The 18906-nt window shown below is 37.3% G+C and overlaps 5 protein-coding genes across 5 annotated transcripts; 4 read left to right on the forward strand and 1 right to left on the reverse strand.

Moving 5' to 3' along the window:
- The first annotated feature begins 204 nt into the window (after positions 1-204).
- On the forward strand, positions 205-1688 carry LOC142555981 (mitogen-activated protein kinase kinase 4-like). The gene has a single exon (XM_075667169.1). The coding sequence runs from the start codon at positions 433-435 to the stop codon at positions 1468-1470; it is 1038 nt and encodes a 345-aa protein (XP_075523284.1). The 5' UTR covers positions 205-432; the 3' UTR covers positions 1471-1688.
- Positions 1689-4962: 3274 nt separating this feature from the next.
- Positions 4963-5653, forward strand: LOC142555987 (uncharacterized). The gene has a single exon (XM_075667177.1). It carries the CDS (start codon positions 4967-4969, stop codon positions 5570-5572), a length of 606 nt encoding a protein of 201 aa, XP_075523292.1. The 5' UTR covers positions 4963-4966; the 3' UTR covers positions 5573-5653.
- A 176-nt stretch (positions 5654-5829) lies between these two features.
- Positions 5830-8487, reverse strand: LOC142555986 (O-fucosyltransferase 36-like). The gene is made up of 3 exons (XM_075667176.1): positions 7073-8487; positions 6737-6986; positions 5830-6460 (listed from the first exon to the last, which is right to left on the reverse strand). The coding sequence occupies exons 1-3, from the start codon at positions 8371-8373 to the stop codon at positions 6284-6286; spliced, it is 1728 nt and encodes a 575-aa protein (XP_075523291.1). The 5' UTR covers positions 8374-8487; the 3' UTR covers positions 5830-6283.
- A 1649-nt stretch (positions 8488-10136) lies between these two features.
- Positions 10137-10910, forward strand: LOC142504491 (glutathione S-transferase T3-like). The gene has a single exon (XM_075617346.1). The coding sequence runs from the start codon at positions 10137-10139 to the stop codon at positions 10908-10910; it is 774 nt and encodes a 257-aa protein (XP_075473461.1).
- Positions 10911-12525: 1615 nt separating this feature from the next.
- Positions 12526-14254, forward strand: LOC142555988 (RING-H2 finger protein ATL60-like). The gene has a single exon (XM_075667178.1). It carries the CDS (start codon positions 13016-13018, stop codon positions 13895-13897), a length of 882 nt encoding a protein of 293 aa, XP_075523293.1. The 5' UTR covers positions 12526-13015; the 3' UTR covers positions 13898-14254.
- The last annotated feature ends 4652 nt before the right edge of the window (positions 14255-18906 follow it).

Genomic DNA, 18906 nt, shown 5'->3' on the forward strand with positions numbered 1-18906 from the left:
CATAAATGAAGTTATCGCAAGTCAAAACAAGAGAAATTCTAAGATTGCATAGATATGAGACTATATTTTTATGAAATTTTTTTAAAATTTAATACTCATATCTATATTATGTTTCACATTATTTGATTTTGGAACCCGATTTTATTTTAAAAAATTAAAACTTTTTCAATAAAAATATAAAACATTTTTTATCTTTAAAATATTATTTTGACAAATAAGAAATCAAGCCTTCTTCCTCCCCTCTTCTCCCTTCGTTTTCCATGGAGTTCGTTGATTTTCCTCTGCAAGCAATCCTTTTCAAAGTCTTCGGATGATTCGATTATTAATATTTTAGTTGCAATCATTCAAAAAGGTGCTTTATCGTGGTAAACAATACAAACCCTATTTTTTTCTTGGATTCGAGAGCTGTTTTTGGGTTAATAACCAAGTATAATGAGACCCCTTCAACCGCCGCCTTCCGCCAATCGTTCCAACCGCCGAATCCTCCCTGACCTTACCCTCCCTTTGCCCCAACGAGACTTTTCCCTGGCCGTGCCTCTCCCTCTGCCACCCAGCTCCGCCCCTTCCTCTGGCTCCAGTGGTGGCTTCAACTACGGTGATCTGGACCGAATCAGCCGCATCGGCAGCGGTGCGGGAGGAACTGTCTACAAAGTATTCCATCGACCCACCGGCAAATTGTACGCCCTGAAAGTGATATACGGCAACCACGAAGATTCGGTACGGCGTCAGATGCTCCGTGAAATCGAGATCCTACGCGACGTCAACAATACCAACGTCGTCAAATGTCATTGCATGTATGATCAAAATGGCGAAATTCAAGTCCTCCTCGAGTACCTTGACAAGGGTTCTCTGGAAGGTGCACACATCCCCCATGAACCCACTCTATCCGATCTCACTCGCCAGATTCTCTCCGGTTTGTACTATCTCCACAGGCGTAAAATCGTTCATCGAGACATCAAGCCCTCCAATTTACTGATGAACTCCCGCAGAGATGTCAAGATCGCTGACTTTGGCGTGTCTCGAGTTTTAGCTCAAACCATGGATCCCTGCAATTCAGCTGTTGGGACCATAGCTTACATGAGCCCGGAAAGAATCAATACTGATCTTAATCATGGCAAATACGATGGTTATGCAGGGGATATATGGAGCTTAGGTGTCAGCATTCTTGAATTTTACTTGGGAAGATTCCCATTTGCTGTTGGGAGGCAAGGTGATTGGGCTAGCCTTATGATTGCGATTTGTATGTCACAGCCACCAGAGGCACCCGCCACCGCTAGTAAAGAGTTTAAGGACTTTATTGCTTGTTGTCTTCAGACGGATCCCGCTAGGAGATGGACTGCTGGTCAGCTTTTGAGGCATCCTTTCATTATGCAGTATGCCTCTCCGGGGAGCAACGGAAGTGGAAGCAATCAGGTGCATCAGTCTCATCAATTATTACCTCCTCCACCGCCACAATTTTCATCTTCTTGATTAGCTATATCTAATTTTGTTTCTTATTACTTGTTAACTTTGATGGGGTTGCTTGAAATGAATTCTGTAACTTGTTAGGCCATGTTCTGCATAGTGGGTTGCGGAGTGGTGTATGTTGGGCATTCTCACGATTATGAATCAATCTTGTCTTCAATGATAATTGATAATGTTGAATTATAGTTTTAAAAAAAAAGAGACGAGTTCTATTTAATGCTTCATTTCGAAGTTTCAACGATGCATTTTACTATTGGAGATGGAATTTACGAATACCCTTCTGTAGGGTTGATTTTCTTTTTACGTGAATCTGCAAATTGGCGTGATTAGCCTTCTGAGGTTCATCTCGGCCTATGTTTGAATATATGTATATATATAGTTCCTACTATCCCAAAATGATATGCACAATCAATCAAGTTAAGATCAATAAAGTTAATAGATAAAAATGCTACTTTTGGGCCTTTTTGTCAATAATGTTAACTGACATCTACGTTTTAAATGTGCATTTTATTTGTCATCGCATGAATAGATGACTGGTTTGGTTATGTTATGCACGACTCCTTTTTATGATGGATTGATACAAAGCTAAAAGGCAGAGGCTTGGTTGTACATCTTCCATTTCCTCTGTTGGAATCCTTGTCTTGTCGTGGATGTTTGTTGGTATCTTCCATGTTTTGCTACTATGTTTGCTAGATTGTTTGTGTAGTTGTGGTGAGTGCTTAGTTTAGTGCTAAAGTCTGATAGCCTTATGATTAGTTTTGGCCATAGGGTAAGATTTGTTTTTTTTTTGTTTTAAAGGATCCTGTGAGCTACTTTGGAGGAAACTTTTAAACCTTTAACCTTTTTTGCTTTATGCAAGGACATTTCCAATAATAAAGCACAGACCAGACATGTGATCTTGGTATCGCTAGCTTTTATTCTTGTTTCTGCTTTCTCATTGATTGTCCATCCATGTTACTTTGTCTATCACCATATAATCAAGATTGCTGCATCGGCACTTGTACAGGAGGATTGGTTAACATTAGAATATTATTATTTGTGGCCTGTGAATACGATCCATCCAATTGGTCTAACTTGGATTCATGAGATCCCATGGGGTTTGCTGTTTATTGCAGTGTACAAATTCTATAGATTTTGGGGGGTAAAAATTTGAGTTAAACAACACTATGCATGAGATTTTTTTTAAAAAAAAAAAAAATCAATTTGACATGAAGTTTCTTGGGATGTAATTTCGTCGAAGAAGACCAAAGGGAAAAATATCGAAATTTGGTTTGACATGTTCAAATGGGAGGCGTTAGTCAGATGGAACACCAAAACAAAAAACTGAATTACATGGGACTTTCTTAGCCATTGACTAATTTTTGTGACGAGTGTGAAACCGTGTGAAAGCGGTAAGATCTATGTATTTCTTACCTCATTGAATTCGTCATACAATGCAAACCAAATATAAGATGCAACCGAGGCACATCCAATAAATATACATAAAGTAGGTCTCTTGTGAGATGATCTCACGAATCTTTATCCGTGAGATGAGTCAACTCTATCGATATTTACAATAAAAAGTAGTATTCTTACCATAAAAAATAATATTTTTTCATGTATGACCCAAATAAAGGATCTGTCTTACAAAATAAGACCCGTGAGACCGTCTCGCACAAGTTTTTGTCATTATATATCTCTTTATTTAAAAAAAGTACTATTATATAATAAATTTAAGAATCAATAGGTGTATATATATATATATAATATAGACGACTAAAATATTTATGAGCTCGTGACGTCATTTAGTAACACGATTGGGTCAAACAAAAGTTAGATTTCTCGGAGGCCCTATATTCCCGCACGGGCCGGGGCCAATTAACGTAGGATACTTTATTATTGTTGAGAAGTTGGGCTTACTAGAAAGCCTACAACACAACCCAAGTACCATACTTATTATTTTACAATTTCCGAGGAAAAAAAGTCCAAATAATCAAAAAATTAGACCGTATCATTTAAATTTTTAAATATCATATTTTGTAAAGTAATTAATGAAAACAATAATAATAAATCTGGGAACGGTCGAAGGAAAGCCTTCCCCCGCTTGACATTTATGGACCAATAGCATTTCGCTGTCCACTAATTTAATACGGTTTTATTAATGTTATAGACTCGTAGTTGGGATTATTACTGTTCAAACCACCCAATAACTATTATAAGTTATAATTTGATTTATAGATTAGACAGTTTCCCACTATTTCTCTAAGAGTTTTTGTGACAAAAAAACATGTAAATTTTATCGATAAAAAATTAATTTTTAAAAGCATACCTTTAATTTAGTAAAATCAACTTTTATTTATAAACTTATGAGGATATTTTATTTTATTTTTCAAAAAAAATTCTAAAATGATAATTTAAAATGGTTTTCGAGTTCGATGCAAAAAGAAAAACAAATAGATGCGCACCAGCGCGTGATTATTTGTTTATTACTAAATTCTTGCTCTTTCTTGATCATGATCAATTGTTTCAAGAATATTAAAATAATAATTATTATAAGCGGTGTAGATAAGTTACATTGGAGTAACACACTTGAATTTGTGCTGCATAATAAATCCGTATGTGTTTTTTTTCTTCCTCAATTCAAGTTATGGAAATATAACATGTCATATCATGTAACTGAAAATAAGAGAACATGAAGTTCGTGTTTCTATAGGCAGTGATCCTGTCTGGACATGATCAAAGGGCAAAAAGGGAAAAAGAGAGAGAGAGAAATGGATGGCCGCATGTTATGGTAGAGTTCTTTTTTATGTGCACGATGAAATAATGCTTGTAAAATCTGTTTTTTTATTTTAAAAATAGTAAAAAAGAAAGAGCAGGGAGTGTAGTCTTCCGGTGCATGCGTTGCTTGTACGTACACTCCGTCCGTGCTCGTACGATTCATTTTTAAACGAACACAAAAAAAATGGTAAAATTAAGAAATAGCGTTTTTGTAAACAGATAGATACCAAAACGCAGTAGATATACCAACTTTATTATTTTAAAAAAAACAAGTGACATTTTCGTAAATAAAAAAAAACCAAAAAACACAGTGAGGGTTATTTTGGGAAATAAAAAAACATCTAATGGCTAAAAGAAGAAGAGACCATATAAGTCTAATTTGCGTAATTTTAGTTTTGTTAGGAATTAAATTACGATATGATCGTAATTTTATTTCAAATATTACCAATTAAATGAAAAACAATTAATTAAAGAGCCTCTTTCTTTAGTAAGATTATTCATGCAAATTATCCAAAACTCCACTCTGATTCTAATTTTATAGATCCTTCCCCCAATATTTTGATAGTTTTTTTTTTTGAATTAAAATATTTTGATAGTTTTTATGTAATAAATTTCGAAAAGAATCCGAAAAATATATTACAAAAGAAGCCTTAAAAAATTTATATTTTTTGTAAATGAGAATTTCACAACAATAAACAAAGGAATATAATTTAATTTATTTTTTAAAAGAGCACCACAGATTTTAATGTTGTCTGTCTACAGCCCGATTACCCAATCATCAGTTAGTGGCCACAACAGAAAAATGGCGACTCTACAACCGTCTCTCCAATTCCCCAAACCATGCTCAGCATTCCCATCCTCGGCCCGCCAGAACCCACAACCTCGAAATCTCTCTATCCTCCGCGCCACAACCGAAGAAGATCCTTCCCCAGACGAAACCAAACCCGAGCCAGGCAAGGACGACAGCTTCGAAAACCGCCTATACCAGATCCGCCTTCGTAACCGCAGTGGCACGGGCAAGAAAGCCGAGCTTAGGAAAAGCAAAAAAGGGAAGAAAAGTGGGTCCGGGTCAGGAGCTGGGACGAGCATTTTCCTGCCTCCGGTACCACTGAAAGAAGCTTTGTCAGAAGGGTTGAGTGTGGAATTCGGGTTCAGCTCTTTTGCGGAGCGTATCCACGGTCGGCTTGCCATTCTTGGATTATGTGCTCTGTTATCAGTGGAGTTGGCGACTGGACAGGGAGTCATAAGCTATCATTCACCAGCTATTATTTTCATTCAGTTGTATTTCGTGGCTGCGGTTTCTGCTTTGTATGTCAAGTATGAGAAGGAGAAAATCAGTGTGTGGCCATAGAAAAGAAATCGTGGTTTCTGTACGTATTAAAAAACTATGTTTTTCAAATTTTTAGTGGCCTGACCCTGATCGTTGCTTGTATCTGATGTTTTAATGCCATACAACAAATTTGTGACCAGAGAAAGATTTGGCATTATTCTAATTAGAAATTTAAAGAACAAGACCGTGAAAATGCATTTTCCGGGCATGTCCAGAGCCAGAGAACGCAACCGCTTGGAGAGTGCAAAAATCGTATATTAGCAGTCAAATGTTATGGATAAGCTGTCAAACATATATTCTCATTATTCAACAACACTAAGGATAATAGCTCAAAGTTGCCCCTTTGTACATCAGACCACTCCTGGGAGGAGATTCACAACAATGAAATGTTACATGTCCAACCAACACAATGCTCCAAACTGAGCTAGCCAAGACAATCAAATTGAATAAACAAAATCACTTGTGCTGAAGCCTATGAATCATCCATCTGAATGCAGATGGAAAAAAAATCAGCCCAGATCGATGTGTTTTGCCTGTTCAAACAAACTCCAACACAGCTAGTTTCCACTGCCATGTCTTCCGGTCGGTTATTCATGCCAACATAGTCTACGGTGGGTGATAATAAAAGAATTGGACAAAATAATCTAATAGAGCAACTCCTGTTTCTATCGTTGCCATCTAGATGACAGAATGTTTTCCTTTTGATTGTACATGAATATACAAATGACCCGTTCACTCATCTTCTGCAATAAAATTCGGATGTTCACCCTGGCACAGATATTCATCACATAAAGATGCTGATCCCCAGTCCTTACGAAGCCGCAAGATATCTTCCGTAAATGTAGACCCAGAGGATCCAATAAACACGGTAGACAGAGCACAAATAGTCTTGTCTAACATTGCTTCCACCTTCATGATGAAAATTCAATTTTAAATTGAGTCACTTGCTCTAACTTCAACAATTTTCAAAGTGTTTACTGATTCCAACAATTAAAGGAAAATTTCTGATTCATTTATGGCTGTTAATCAAGAGCTAAATTGATCGAGTCTTATTTTGTGCTAAAAGTTAGATTGCCTTCAACATAAAAAAACACAATATATCAACAAATACAATATCATAATTCATCCCGATATAAATGACGTGCAATTGAAGCGATTAAATAAACAAGGAAATTGCAAGCTCACCTGAGGATCTTCCTCAAGTCCATGCCTGTATAGCAAAGCATCCCACTTTTCCGCAAAATTACGAGCGGGTCTATGAACAAGTGGCACAATCTTCCCGTTCGAGGCAATGAGAGACTGCAGTAAACCAGTTTCACTTCCTGCAGCATCTGTAGAAAGAAATATCACAGGACTGCCAGCCCGTTCAACCACTCGATTTATGCAATCTGCAGCTTGAGGAACAGGGTAAAAGCAGCTTGGTTTCTTGGCGTTGCTGGAAAAACATCAACAAAGTTCACCAAGAGGTTAATAAAGCCACTGCAAAATGTGGAAACAAGACCTTAATGAATGAGAACAAACCAAAATTTCAAGAAACCGTGTCGCCGAAAATGAAGAGCTATGAAGTCCTTCCCTAGGAATGTCTGAATAAAACGTTGAGCAGTGAGCAGAATTAGCCGATGTGGCTCAAGCAGCGTCTTACATTTGTGGGCAATAGGACCACCAGACTGCATTACCTGGTCCCTCTCAACATCTGCAAAGAACATGTCTCCAATTGCAATAACATCATCATCTGAGGTAAACTTACCTAAGACATCCTGAACCGTTCTTTCCTTTGGATTCTTCACATCCTCCTTCCAAACAGCTTCAATCTTGCCAAATGTGAGACCCAACCCCTTCAACTTCTTCACATGATCACCATCCACGAAACAAGGCTGTGGCAATGAGAAATAGCATAAGAACTTGTCGATATGCACAGAATTCTTCTTACTCTCCAACAATTCCTCAAACGTTACCACAACTTTCCTTCCCACACATTTGTTAATATGCTCAATATCCAGTACCCGGTGGAACTCGTAATCAACCTTTGCACTAGGGATCACCAAAACACGATTAAGCAAAGCTGCAAAGAACATATGCTTCTCCAAACAAATCAAATGATTTGACATTTGACCAGAAGCACAAATTGCAAAAAGATACTTGTTTGATTTTGGCTTCCACTCAATGGTCTTCCTCTCAGATAACCTCTGATCCACCTTCCCGCACCTACTCCAACCCCCAAAACTTGCATCTGTGTAGTTCTCAGTTAAATCCACGAAATCCCCGTTTTCATGGGATGACAAAAGAATCCCTTGAATTTGTTTGTTCAATAAAATCTGGCTAAAAACACGAGATTTCAAATCTTCAAGCATCGAAGAAGTCACAATGTCTTTATCATTATCGTCGACAGAAGTCCGATTCACAACACCACTATTCTTCACATCATCAAAATATAATTTCGTCATCAACGCGGTCCGATTCCACGTTTTGAAGAGCTCAGTTTCCTGCTGCTGAAGCAAAGACAGAGCGCGCAATTCGGACTCGCGCATGCGATTAACCGAAGGATTGTCGCTGAGATCCTTAGCCATCGGTATGCGGGTTTGGAAAAGGTTCTTCAGGTCTGTTGTAAAATAGAGCAGCAAAATCATGATGGACAAGAAAACGGCAAAAAGATACCTCTTATGGCATTTGCGGGAGGTGCTCGAGATTTGATCCTTGAAATCGTCGATCTGGAACGAGGAACGGCGGTGGTTAGGGGAATGAACGGCGTCGTTGGACCTGGCATTCTGAGAAATTAGGTTTTCGTGATCCTCCTCTTTATCTGAGTGCTCTCGTTCCATCATCACCCAACCCTTGTACTACAATTTGAGGAAAAATCACAGAAATTGTATGAGAAGAAGAGTAGTGTGTCTGTGCAGTGGAAAGAGGAAGGACAGCTAATTTCCATCAATGGATTTGTGGTTGGACAGTGACCCATTACCCGTCCAAGCCATATTTATTTTCTGGGTCGGCCCAATATTTCATTGGACTGTATAGTGCCAATATCATGGGCCGTTAAGGAATACTCATTAGATGTTAGCTCATGATGAAACTCGGGCTTTTTTTAATTAATTTTTGAAAAAAAAAATTAATTTCAAAAATAATTTTACTTGGTAGTGTTTTACAGTGATAACATCGTCTGCTACTATAAACAGTTGCTGCTGTCTCAGGGAAGATTTCACCCTACTTTGTGGGGCACTGTCCCATGAGAAGATCAAAGACCTGATTTTAATCACGCATATGTGGGGTCCATCAATTTCTTTAAAATCAATAGTCCAGATCCTGTGGGGCATTGCATATTTATTTTCGAATTTATTTTTGAATTACATAAAGTATTAATTTTATTTTTAAAAGTCTAATACAATAGTTTTGTATGTCAACGACTAAAATTTAATATTTAACATAAATATATGATTGATATTGATTTGATTTTCAAGAAATTAAAAACAATATATATCATACTAAAAAATATCATTTGTATTATTATATCAATTAAATTGTATATTGTAATAAACTTTCATATTTATGATTTAGATATTTTGGAATTATATAAAATATTATTTTTTATATCAAAATATATTTTTTTTTTGAACACAGATCAGATTGACCAACTCAAAATCAAACACATAAATAATTATTCACGGAAAACCAACGCGTGCATGATACATTATTGTATATATGAAATAATCCTTCATTCTTGACTGGAGAGTAATAGGGATCGTCGTCTTAAGGGCACCCACATTGGTTGGTTAATGGATGTTAATAACACCCATTAATTTTCGCCCACCAATGTGGGCGCAAGAATTAATAATTTTGGCTGACATGGCAGCCAAGAAATTCATCAGAATGAACGGCGTTATTTCGAAATTTGCGACGGTTTTTCGTAAACCATCGCAACTTTGCGACGGTTTTCACAGTGAAAAGCGTCTGTTTTTTTTAAAAAAAGGTCGCTATTTGCGACGGTTTTTTAACACCCGTCGCTATGTGCGACGGTTTTTGACCGTCGCTAATTATCACCAACGGCTATTTTCAAACGGCAAAATTATGCACCAACGGCTATATTCGAAATTACTCACTATATACACTAATCAATTTCACAAATTCATCCCACAACATTTATCTTTTCATATTTTTAAGCCAAATGGGTGACAATAGTCAGAACTCACAAAATCGACCTCGATTTGTTTCTTCTACACAATATTCACCACAATTTCCAAATTGGCCGTTTGTTTCAAATTTCCAAGGTTATGAAAATCCTTCGAATCATCCAAATTACACCTCCCGAGCTCCGTATCCACCGCCTACACCTGAATATTGGCAAAGTATAAGCAACCCAGATTTCATGCCGCCTTATTTTTATAGTTTATATAATCCACAATCCACCAATATGCCAATCGAAAACGAGCCGCCAACTCCTACGTTTGTCCCAGAGACTCAGTTGTCCGACCGTGAAACACGAGTTGATCTCGAAAATGTGCAAAATGCTGATGTAGATGTTGAGGGTACGAAGAAGCGAATAATATGGAAAAAGGAGGAAGACGAGCTACTAGCGTGATCGTATGTCACAATGAGTGATGACCCAGTCATCGGCAATGATCAGAAGGGAAATGATTTCTGGAGACGTGTTGCGGACTACTACAATGACAATCGTCCCGCTGGTTCATCTCGGAGAGCTTTAAACGTGATTCGATCTCATTGGCACAATACTGTCCAAAAAAAAGTAAATCGCTTCAACGCAAATTATAATAGTGTTTACAATACTTATCGAAGCGGCCATGGTGATGAAGACATATTGCGGTTTGCATATGAAAAATATCGTGATGAAAATAATGGAGTTGCATTTAATCTGGAGCATGTGTGGAGAATCATGAAAACACGTCCACTGTTCACTCCACAGTCCGATGATCACTTGGTTGGTACAAAGAAAGCGAGAATCTCAGAGTCGGGGGCTAGCAACACCTCATCGAACAAAGATACGAGTATTGATTTAGATATAAATGAAGAAGATATTCGTCCAATTGATCAAAAAGCCGCAAAAAGAAAAGGTAAAAACAAAGCAAAATCATCGATGGAGGATTTGACAACCAGATACGACAGTTTGTTCGAAAGTTTTACTCAGTATACAGACATAAAGAAGAACGAATCTGAATGGAAACAAAAAGAACTTGCAATAGAGGAGATGAAAGTAAAAGCGGCTTTGAACAAATCTGAAGCTAAAAAGAGCAAATATTTGCTTAAGGAATACGAAATCCTTTCGAAAGACACTTCACAAATGACGCCGGAGCAGCTTATAGTTCATGAACATCTGTGTGACCAAATTAGAGAGAAATGGAATATGTAATTTTCGATTGATGTAATTCTCTTTTCAATTATCGTAATTCGTTTTCTTTGTATTTTGTGTTTTTTTTAAAGAGATTATGTTGAATAATATTTTAAATAAAAGAGTCCAACTTTTTTTTCATTTCTTAATAATATTTTAATGAATATTGGAATTAAATTATTTTTAAAATAATAATACTATTTATTTTTAGTAATATTTGTTGTAAAATTTTAAAAATATTAGAAAGATATTAAAATATTAAAAATAAAAAAAAATGAGTAAGTGGACAGTGGGATCCATAAATAATGAAAGTTGAAATTAAATGAATGTGGGTGTGTGTTAATAATGGGAAAGTGTTAATGTAATGAATATGTGGTTCGTGGACCCCATCATTTTTTATGAGATGGAGAGTTATTAACATGGATTAATTCCGACAGATGCGGATGCCCTAATTTCGAGACCAGAGGCTTATGATTTGTACGTAAACAAAAAAAAAACAATTATTTCGATTTCATAATTTTGTTGGAACTTGGAAGTGTTTCAGATAACATTCGACCCTCCCTCAATCTGGGGAAACGGATCTCTTTAATTTTTTTAATAATTTATTTATTTATTTTGTCTGTATTAAAAAAAGAAAAAGGGCTTCAAAATTGCAAGACAAAAGATCTCAATAATTGCCAGACAAATGACGATGGCAGTTTTAACCAATCACTCATAAAATGCTAATTAAAATTCGTTCAAAATCTGTCTGAATTTTCCTTTCATCGTGGTATTAAAATCCACTGCCAAAATATCTCCACTGCCAAAATATCTATTACATATATAATATATATAAAGAATAATATAGTAAATAAAAGAACTAAAAAAGGCAAAATGATTAACATGCTTGTTGGAGAAAAAGGGATTTACTCTAGTGAAGACGACCAAGGCAATAAACAAGAGAGTCGGGTATTTTGTCTCTGTTTCACCAAATAATTATTATTACAAGTAAATTTTTTTTTCATTTATAAATATAATATATATATATATATATATATATATATATATATATATATATTATACCCAAAAATTATTACAAAAAAATTCGAATTCAAATCAAGAAGACAAATTTGAACACTCCACAAATTATAATTCCTTCCATGGTCAAACTAAAGCCAAACGAAAAGTCGAGATAGTTGCCTTCTCCCTCTTAACTATTGTAATCAAACATAAGTCATATCAATTACATCAAAATTGTTTTAAAAATATGAACCTGTTGGAATTGTTTATTTCTAGCTAGCTATAATTCACATATTTATATAAAATCAAATTAATGACATAAAAAAATACATTGGTAATTGAATAAATTGGTCGATGTATGATAATCGATTTGACATCAAAATCTTAAATTTGATATAGTTATATTGAATTCGAGATTCATTTACAATGATCTTAAAAATTTGAATAAATTGTAAGTGACGTGTGTTTCATCAAACATTTAAAAAAATTAAACAAGAAGTTGAGATGAAGGGGGCAATACATGTGGAAGCATCCAAGTTGATGAGTCGCTGGCCCGTTCAAAACGCCGCCGTGTGAGATTCATTTAACACTGATCCTAAGTCTACGCTGACTGCTATTTCTTGAGACATTGTTCTTTTCATCTTTATTTCCAACTCAGTGGTTTGTTGGACCCGAATGAATCATATTTTTTTCCCTCTCTGGTATGATGACGAGAGTAGAATTTTCTTGAAGCTTGTTTTTATATATAAATGCTGAGGATTCTCATTTTTCTAAAGCGTCCAACTTCATCTTCATCTTCCCTTTTGCTTCCGCCATATTTCTTGTGAGTTTCATCTGAATCTTCTGTAATAGACGATATATATCTATCTTTCTTGGGCTTTGCTCGAAATCTCAATTTAGTGCTTCGAATTTCGAGGATCAGTAATTGAAGCTAGCGTAAAATCTTGTTTGGGATCTCCCTGTATACGATATGTTTGAGGAGATTTCAATGCTATAGAGCTAAAACAAAATTTTCTGCTGAATTTCAAGAAATCTCGTCGACATTCTGAATCATTTTTGCCATCAAAATCTCTTCGAAAGCTGAAAAAATCTCAACTTTGTCTTGTGGTTCCTGGGATCTGAAGAAAATGACAGACTCAGGGGCTGGGAATTTTGGTGACTCAAGTGTGATCGAGCTCACGGGAAAGATTATGGTGGTGACCGTTATCCTCCTCTTTTTCGTTATAGTGTTTGTCTTCTGCCTCCACCTCTACGCCAAATGGTTCTGGTACCGTCGCCAAGTTAATCCCACAACCACCACCCGGCGCCGCCGACGATTAGACTTCTCCGCTGGCTATCATGAAGCAGCAGCTGTTGCCGCCTTGCGCCGTGGCCTCGATCCTTCACTCCTTAAAACCATACCCATCACTTTATTTGATCCCAAAGAGTTCAAAGATGGGCTAGAGTGTTCAGTGTGTCTCTGTGAGGTCGCCGAAGGTGAAAAATCCAGACTTCTACCGAAATGCAATCATGGATTTCATGTAGAATGCATTGACATGTGGTTTCAATCACATTCTACTTGCCCCCTCTGTAGAAACCCTGTTGCAAATCAGGGCCAATCCTCTGAGAATTCTGCTGCTGATTCAACATTAGAAACTACACAACAAATTCCAGCAGTGGAGAATCCAGATTTTTCAACAGAAACTCCAAATTTTCCAACCAATGTCTTATTCTGGGGTGATGAAACTCAAGTTAGCACTTTTGGTCCAAATTGTGTGGCGGAAGATCATCAAAGTTGTGCTATTGATGAGCCATCTAGCTCATCCTCAAAGTCGTTATCTAGGAATAATCGGCTAGATGGGATATTGGTGATCGATATTCCAATGCAGATTAATGAAGAGGAAGAACAAAAGTCACCAATGCCGACAAGACTCAGATCACTTAAAAGGCTCTTGAGTGGTAATAGAAGAACCAATCCATCTAGTCCTAGGAATTTTGACCTGGAGCAAGGAGTCCGAGGACAAAGTTAATTGCTTCATTCTTTATACATTATGGATCGTTTTGGAAACTTCGTGAATATACAGATTGGGATGATTAAAATTCCACTTTATGCATTTATTTGTTCGATGTTTTTTAATTCTTGATGGAGATGAAAGGTTGGATCCATGATTCTTGAATTCTATCTAAACAGAAGCACTGGCAGTGGATATACTGTATATTGATAGATGTATAGTTTTGCTTCTCTGAAAAGATGGAAAAGTTTCCATATCTTACAGAGAGAGTTGGATCATATAAAAAACAACTGTTGGTTGGATTTGTTAGTGGTTGCAATACATAATAGTATATTTCTTCATTAATCTTTCAATGGTAAAGCTTGTGCATTTTTTTCTGTAATTTTTGTCACGCTTTCTACCAATTCTTCTGTTGTGGTTTTATAATGAAATTATCATCACAAATTTATCTGATATGGAAATATATATATGAAATCAACTGGAACTAATTTAGTAGGAAAGATGAGCAATTGGATTGCACATTCTCTTTTCATCAACAATTACATTTTTTCACCATTCAAATATCACATATAAACCCATAAAAAGACCACTAAGAAACAACAATTTTCTGGTTTATTGCTAAGTCACCAAGTAAACCGGTCCATATGAATGAATCCTGTGTATTCTGCTACCAGTGATGTTGCCACACTTCCTTGGATTGGACCAGAAACATGAACCCGGCCACGCTCCAGTTTAGAAATGGCGGTACCGCTTATAGTTTACATTGTGGATTTATTCTTCCTGTCAAACTTGAACCAAAAGAAGATCGAATTTTTCTGAGATTTCATGTTCTTCGTCTCCCCGTCCAATTGCTGTTCTGGTGATGCTCCAAGATTTGTTATATTTAATCTTTCCTGGCTTGCGTTCTTTTTTGCTTCTTCCATGAACTGAAATGGAAACCAGCTAAAATCTTATCAACTAACTTCAAGAACTGAAAAATAGTGCCTCAGAAGCAACAAAAGAATTTAGTATTGGAGAATGATGGTAATGTAAAAAAATAATGCAGGCAACAGATTTACAAGAGTGAGCTCAAAGATTGTGCTGTAAATGAGCGTAATCATACAGTTGTAATTAATTTTCCCGTTTCTTGTCATTAATATGCTTACCGTCTGTGGAACTGAAGCAACAAGAACGCCCTTTTGTGCTTCAGATTTTGCAGACACAAAATCAAGAAAATAGCAACTCAATTAAAGTCGTTCAGGGGAAAAAGGATTACATTATTTTGGAGACATGAGCATGTGAAATAATATAATTATGCTGGAGCAAGTAGCATTTTACTTTTAGTTATGACTAAAAGTCTCATTCACTTTACAAGATTTTGTTTTTCACATGAAACCAAAAGGCTTCGATATAATAATTGGGTTTGGTACACGAAACTCAACTTTAAGACTTTAATTTAGTAAAATACTAGCGGATCGAGATTTACGAGTTGTATAATATTAGAAATTGATGTGATTCTTATTTTTCTTTTCCTTTTTTTATGCCGTATACACATTTTTCATAGGTTCTCTGTTAGAATATAATATATTATAGTTAGCTCTCAAGGGTAGATTAGTCATTTATTCTTTTTGTGTTTACCCTAGGTATATAAACATATTCTCTTTGTATTCTTTATTCAGTTTTACAATACTACGACTTGAGCCTTCCGCTCACTCTCTATTTCTTCATGGTATCAGAGCCTCCATCTCATGGATCTGTCAATCGTAGAGAAGAACTGTTAATCTCATCCACAACTTTCGCGGATCGAACTCCGCGGTGATCTTGCGGGGGAAATCGATGTGGGGCTATGTCACAGGTGTACGAGACAAGCCTACAAACCAGACGAACCCTGATTATGCTGTGTCATTGGATGTTTGGGAGGCAGATAATTCGAAGATTATTACGTGGATTAATAATTCTGTTGCGCACTCAATAGGTACTCAATTGGCAAAATACGAGACTGCTAAGGAGGTTTGGGATCATCTGGCACGCTTGTATACACAGTCTAATTTTGCCAAACAATATCAATTGGAGACAGATATTCGTGCCCTTCAGCAGAAAGATATGAGCATCCAAGAATTTTATTCTGCCATGTCGTCACTCTGGGATCAATTGGCATTAACAGAATCTGCAGAATTGCGAGCATTCTCACCTTATATTGCTCGGAGAGAAGAACAGCGCTTGGTACAGTTTTTGATGGCACTTCGGAATGATTTTGAGGGTCTGCGTGGGACGATTCTTCATCGTAACCCTCTTCCTTCTGTTGACTCGGTTGTAAGTGAATTGTTAGCTGAAGAGATTCGTCTTAAGTCTCACGTTGACAAAGGGACAATCCCGATTACACCATCTGTCTTTGCAGCTCCTCAACGACCTCAAGCTAATCACCAAAACAGGTCAAATACGAAGGTTTCTCAAGATGAGTGTGCTTTTTGTAAAGAGAAGGGGCACTGGAAAGCTCAATGCCCACTATTGTTGAGTAAAGGAAAAGTGCAGCCGCAACAGCAACAACAACGACCACACAACACTCCGTGGAAACCATAGCAGCAACATCAGCCATCTCAGAACACTCCATGGAAACCACAGCAGCAGCAGCAGCCATCTCAGAACACTCCATGGAAACCTGGTAATCCATCAAACCAGTGGACATATCGACCACCTCAGTCTAACAATGCAGTTGCTGCACCGTCTTTGGATCCGTATTTGTTTGAGCAGTTTCAACAGTTCCTCGCTTCACAGCCTCATGCTATGTCAGCTTCTTCACATATAGGTTTGTCATCCTCTGGCACTTCAGGTATATCTTCGTCCATCTGGGTCTTGGATTCAGGAGCATCTCATCATATGTCTCCTGATTTGTCATCTTTTGCTTCTTTGTCTCACAATTCTTCCATTGAAATTGTGACTGCTGATGGTACACCTATGCCATTAGTAGGCGTTGGTTCTCTTGTTACGTGTTGTTTATCTCTTCCCGATGTATACTATATTCCCAATCTTACACTTAATCTTGTTTCGGTCAGTCAATTATGTGAGTCTGGATACTTAGTCTACTTCTCTTCTTCAAATTGTTATGTGCAGGACCCGCGATCCCAGAGGCTGATTGGGACAGGCCGTAGACAGGGGGGACTTTATGTTTTGGATTATCTCAGAGTACCAGATGTTGCAGCATCTAGTGTGGATCTCTCTTCTTTTCGTTTGAGTCAGTCGTCTTCTGTTTTTTATTTATGGCATAATCGTCTAGGACACGTTTCTGCGTCTCGTTTGAATTTTTTAGCGTCTACAGGAGCACTAGGAACTTTGAAAAGTCATGATATTTCTGATTGTAGTGGTTGTAAACTGGCAAAATTTTCGGCATTACCTTTTTATAAAAGTCTATCTTTTTCTCCTACTCCTTTTGATCTTGTTCATTCAGATGTGTGGGGACCATCTCCTGTTCCCACGAAAGGGGGGTCGAGATATTATGTTTCTTTTATTGATGATTGCACTCGTTATTGTTGGATTTATCTGATGAAACATAGATCTGATTATCTTGCTATTTTCAATGATTTTAAAGCTCTTGTGAAAAATCAACATTCAGCTGTCATCAAGTGTTTTCGTTGTGATTTGGGGGGTGAATACACTTCTAATGATTTTTCGCGTTTGCTTGCTTCTGATGGTACCATACGTCAAACCTCGTGTAGAGAAACCCCTGAACAAAATGGTGTTGCCGAAAGAAAACATAGACATATTGTTGAAACAGCTCGCTCTTTCTTACTGTTTTCTAATGTTCCTAGTGCATTTTGGGGTGAAGCAATTCTTACTGCAGTTCACGTGATCAATAGAATCCCAACTTCACACAACACAGGTTTGTCACCCTTTGGAAAAATGTATGGTCATGCTCCTGATTATTCTTCATTGCGTGTTTTTGGTTGTGCCTGTTTTGTTCTCCGACCGCAGATCGAGTGCAATAAGTTGTCTCCGCGCTCTGCTCTGTGTGTTTTCCTGGGTTATGGTATTGGTCAAAAAGGGTATCGTTGCTTTGATCCAATTAGTCAAAAACTTTATGTCTCTCGTGATGTTGTGTTTCTTGAACATGTTCCATTCTTTTCTATACCTGTTAGTTCGCATAATATGACACACGACCGGCGAGACTTTGCCCACGACCACACTAGAGACTCCTGCTCCTCCAAATCCCCCTACAACAACCCAATCATCTCCTGGCATCGCGGATAATCCTCCACTCCGTCAGTCCACTCGGGTTCGTAAGTCTACTCGACTACCTGATTTTGCTTATTCGTGTTATTCTAGCTCTTTCGCTTCATTTGTTGCCTCTGTTCATCGTCTCTCTGAGCCTTTATCCTATAGCGAAGCTGTTGGTAATCCACTTTGGCAGAATGCTATGGCTGAGGAACTGACTGCTCTTCATCATACTCATACATGGGATTTGGTTATGTTGCCACCCGGAAAGCACACCATTGGCTCTCGTTGGGTCTACAAGATCAAGACCAAATCTGATGGATCTATTGAACGCTACAAAGCTCGTCTTGTTGCTAAAGGTTACTCTCAGAAGCATGGCATGGATTATGAGGAAACATTTGCCCCCGTTGCTAAAATGACGACAGTTCGTACTCTAATTGATGTTGCTTCTGTTCGTCGATGGAAAATCTCTCAGATGGATGTCAAGAATGCTTTCTTGAATGGTGATCTTCATGAAGAAGTTTTTATGGCTCCTCCTCCTGGTGTTGCTCACCAACCTGGTGAAGTTTGTAGACTTCGTAAGGCTCTTTATGGTCTCAAACAAGCTCCTCGTGCTTGGTTTGAGAAATTTTCTATAGTGATTACTTCGCTTGGGTTTATTCCTAGTCATCATGATTCCGCATTATTTGTCAAGTGTACTCCTGCAGGTCGTATACTTCTGTCTTTATATGTTGATGACATGATAATCACCGGTGATGATATTGATGGTATTGAGGCTTTGAAATCTGAGTTAGCTCGCTGCTTTGCTATGAAGGATTTAGGTTTGCTACGTTACTTTC

Source organism: Primulina tabacum, chromosome 9 (assembly GCF_025594145.1).
Source record: "Primulina tabacum isolate GXHZ01 chromosome 9, ASM2559414v2, whole genome shotgun sequence".
Taxonomy (NCBI): Eukaryota; Viridiplantae; Streptophyta; class Magnoliopsida; order Lamiales; family Gesneriaceae; genus Primulina; species Primulina tabacum.

Bases quoted from the DNA above. Each gene is read 5' to 3' on its own strand.
- LOC142555981 (XM_075667169.1), top strand. From the start codon at position 433: ATGAGACCCCTTCAACCGCCGCCTTCCGCCAATCGTTCCAACCGCCGA.
- LOC142555987 (XM_075667177.1), top strand. From the start codon at position 4,967: ATGTTGTCTGTCTACAGCCCGATTACCCAATCATCAGTTAGTGGCCAC.
- LOC142555986 (XM_075667176.1), bottom strand. From the start codon at position 8,373: ATGATGGAACGAGAGCACTCAGATAAAGAGGAGGATCACGAAAACCTA. The intron at 6,987-7,072 runs GTTTGTTCTCAT...ATGTTTTTCCAG, and splicing joins CACGGTTTCTTGAAATTTTG to CAACGCCAAGAAACCAAGCT. The intron at 6,461-6,736 runs GTGAGCTTGCAA...TTCATCATGAAG, and splicing joins GACTTGAGGAAGATCCTCAG to GTGGAAGCAATGTTAGACAA.
- LOC142504491 (XM_075617346.1), top strand. From the start codon at position 10,137: ATGAGTGATGACCCAGTCATCGGCAATGATCAGAAGGGAAATGATTTC.
- LOC142555988 (XM_075667178.1), top strand. From the start codon at position 13,016: ATGACAGACTCAGGGGCTGGGAATTTTGGTGACTCAAGTGTGATCGAG.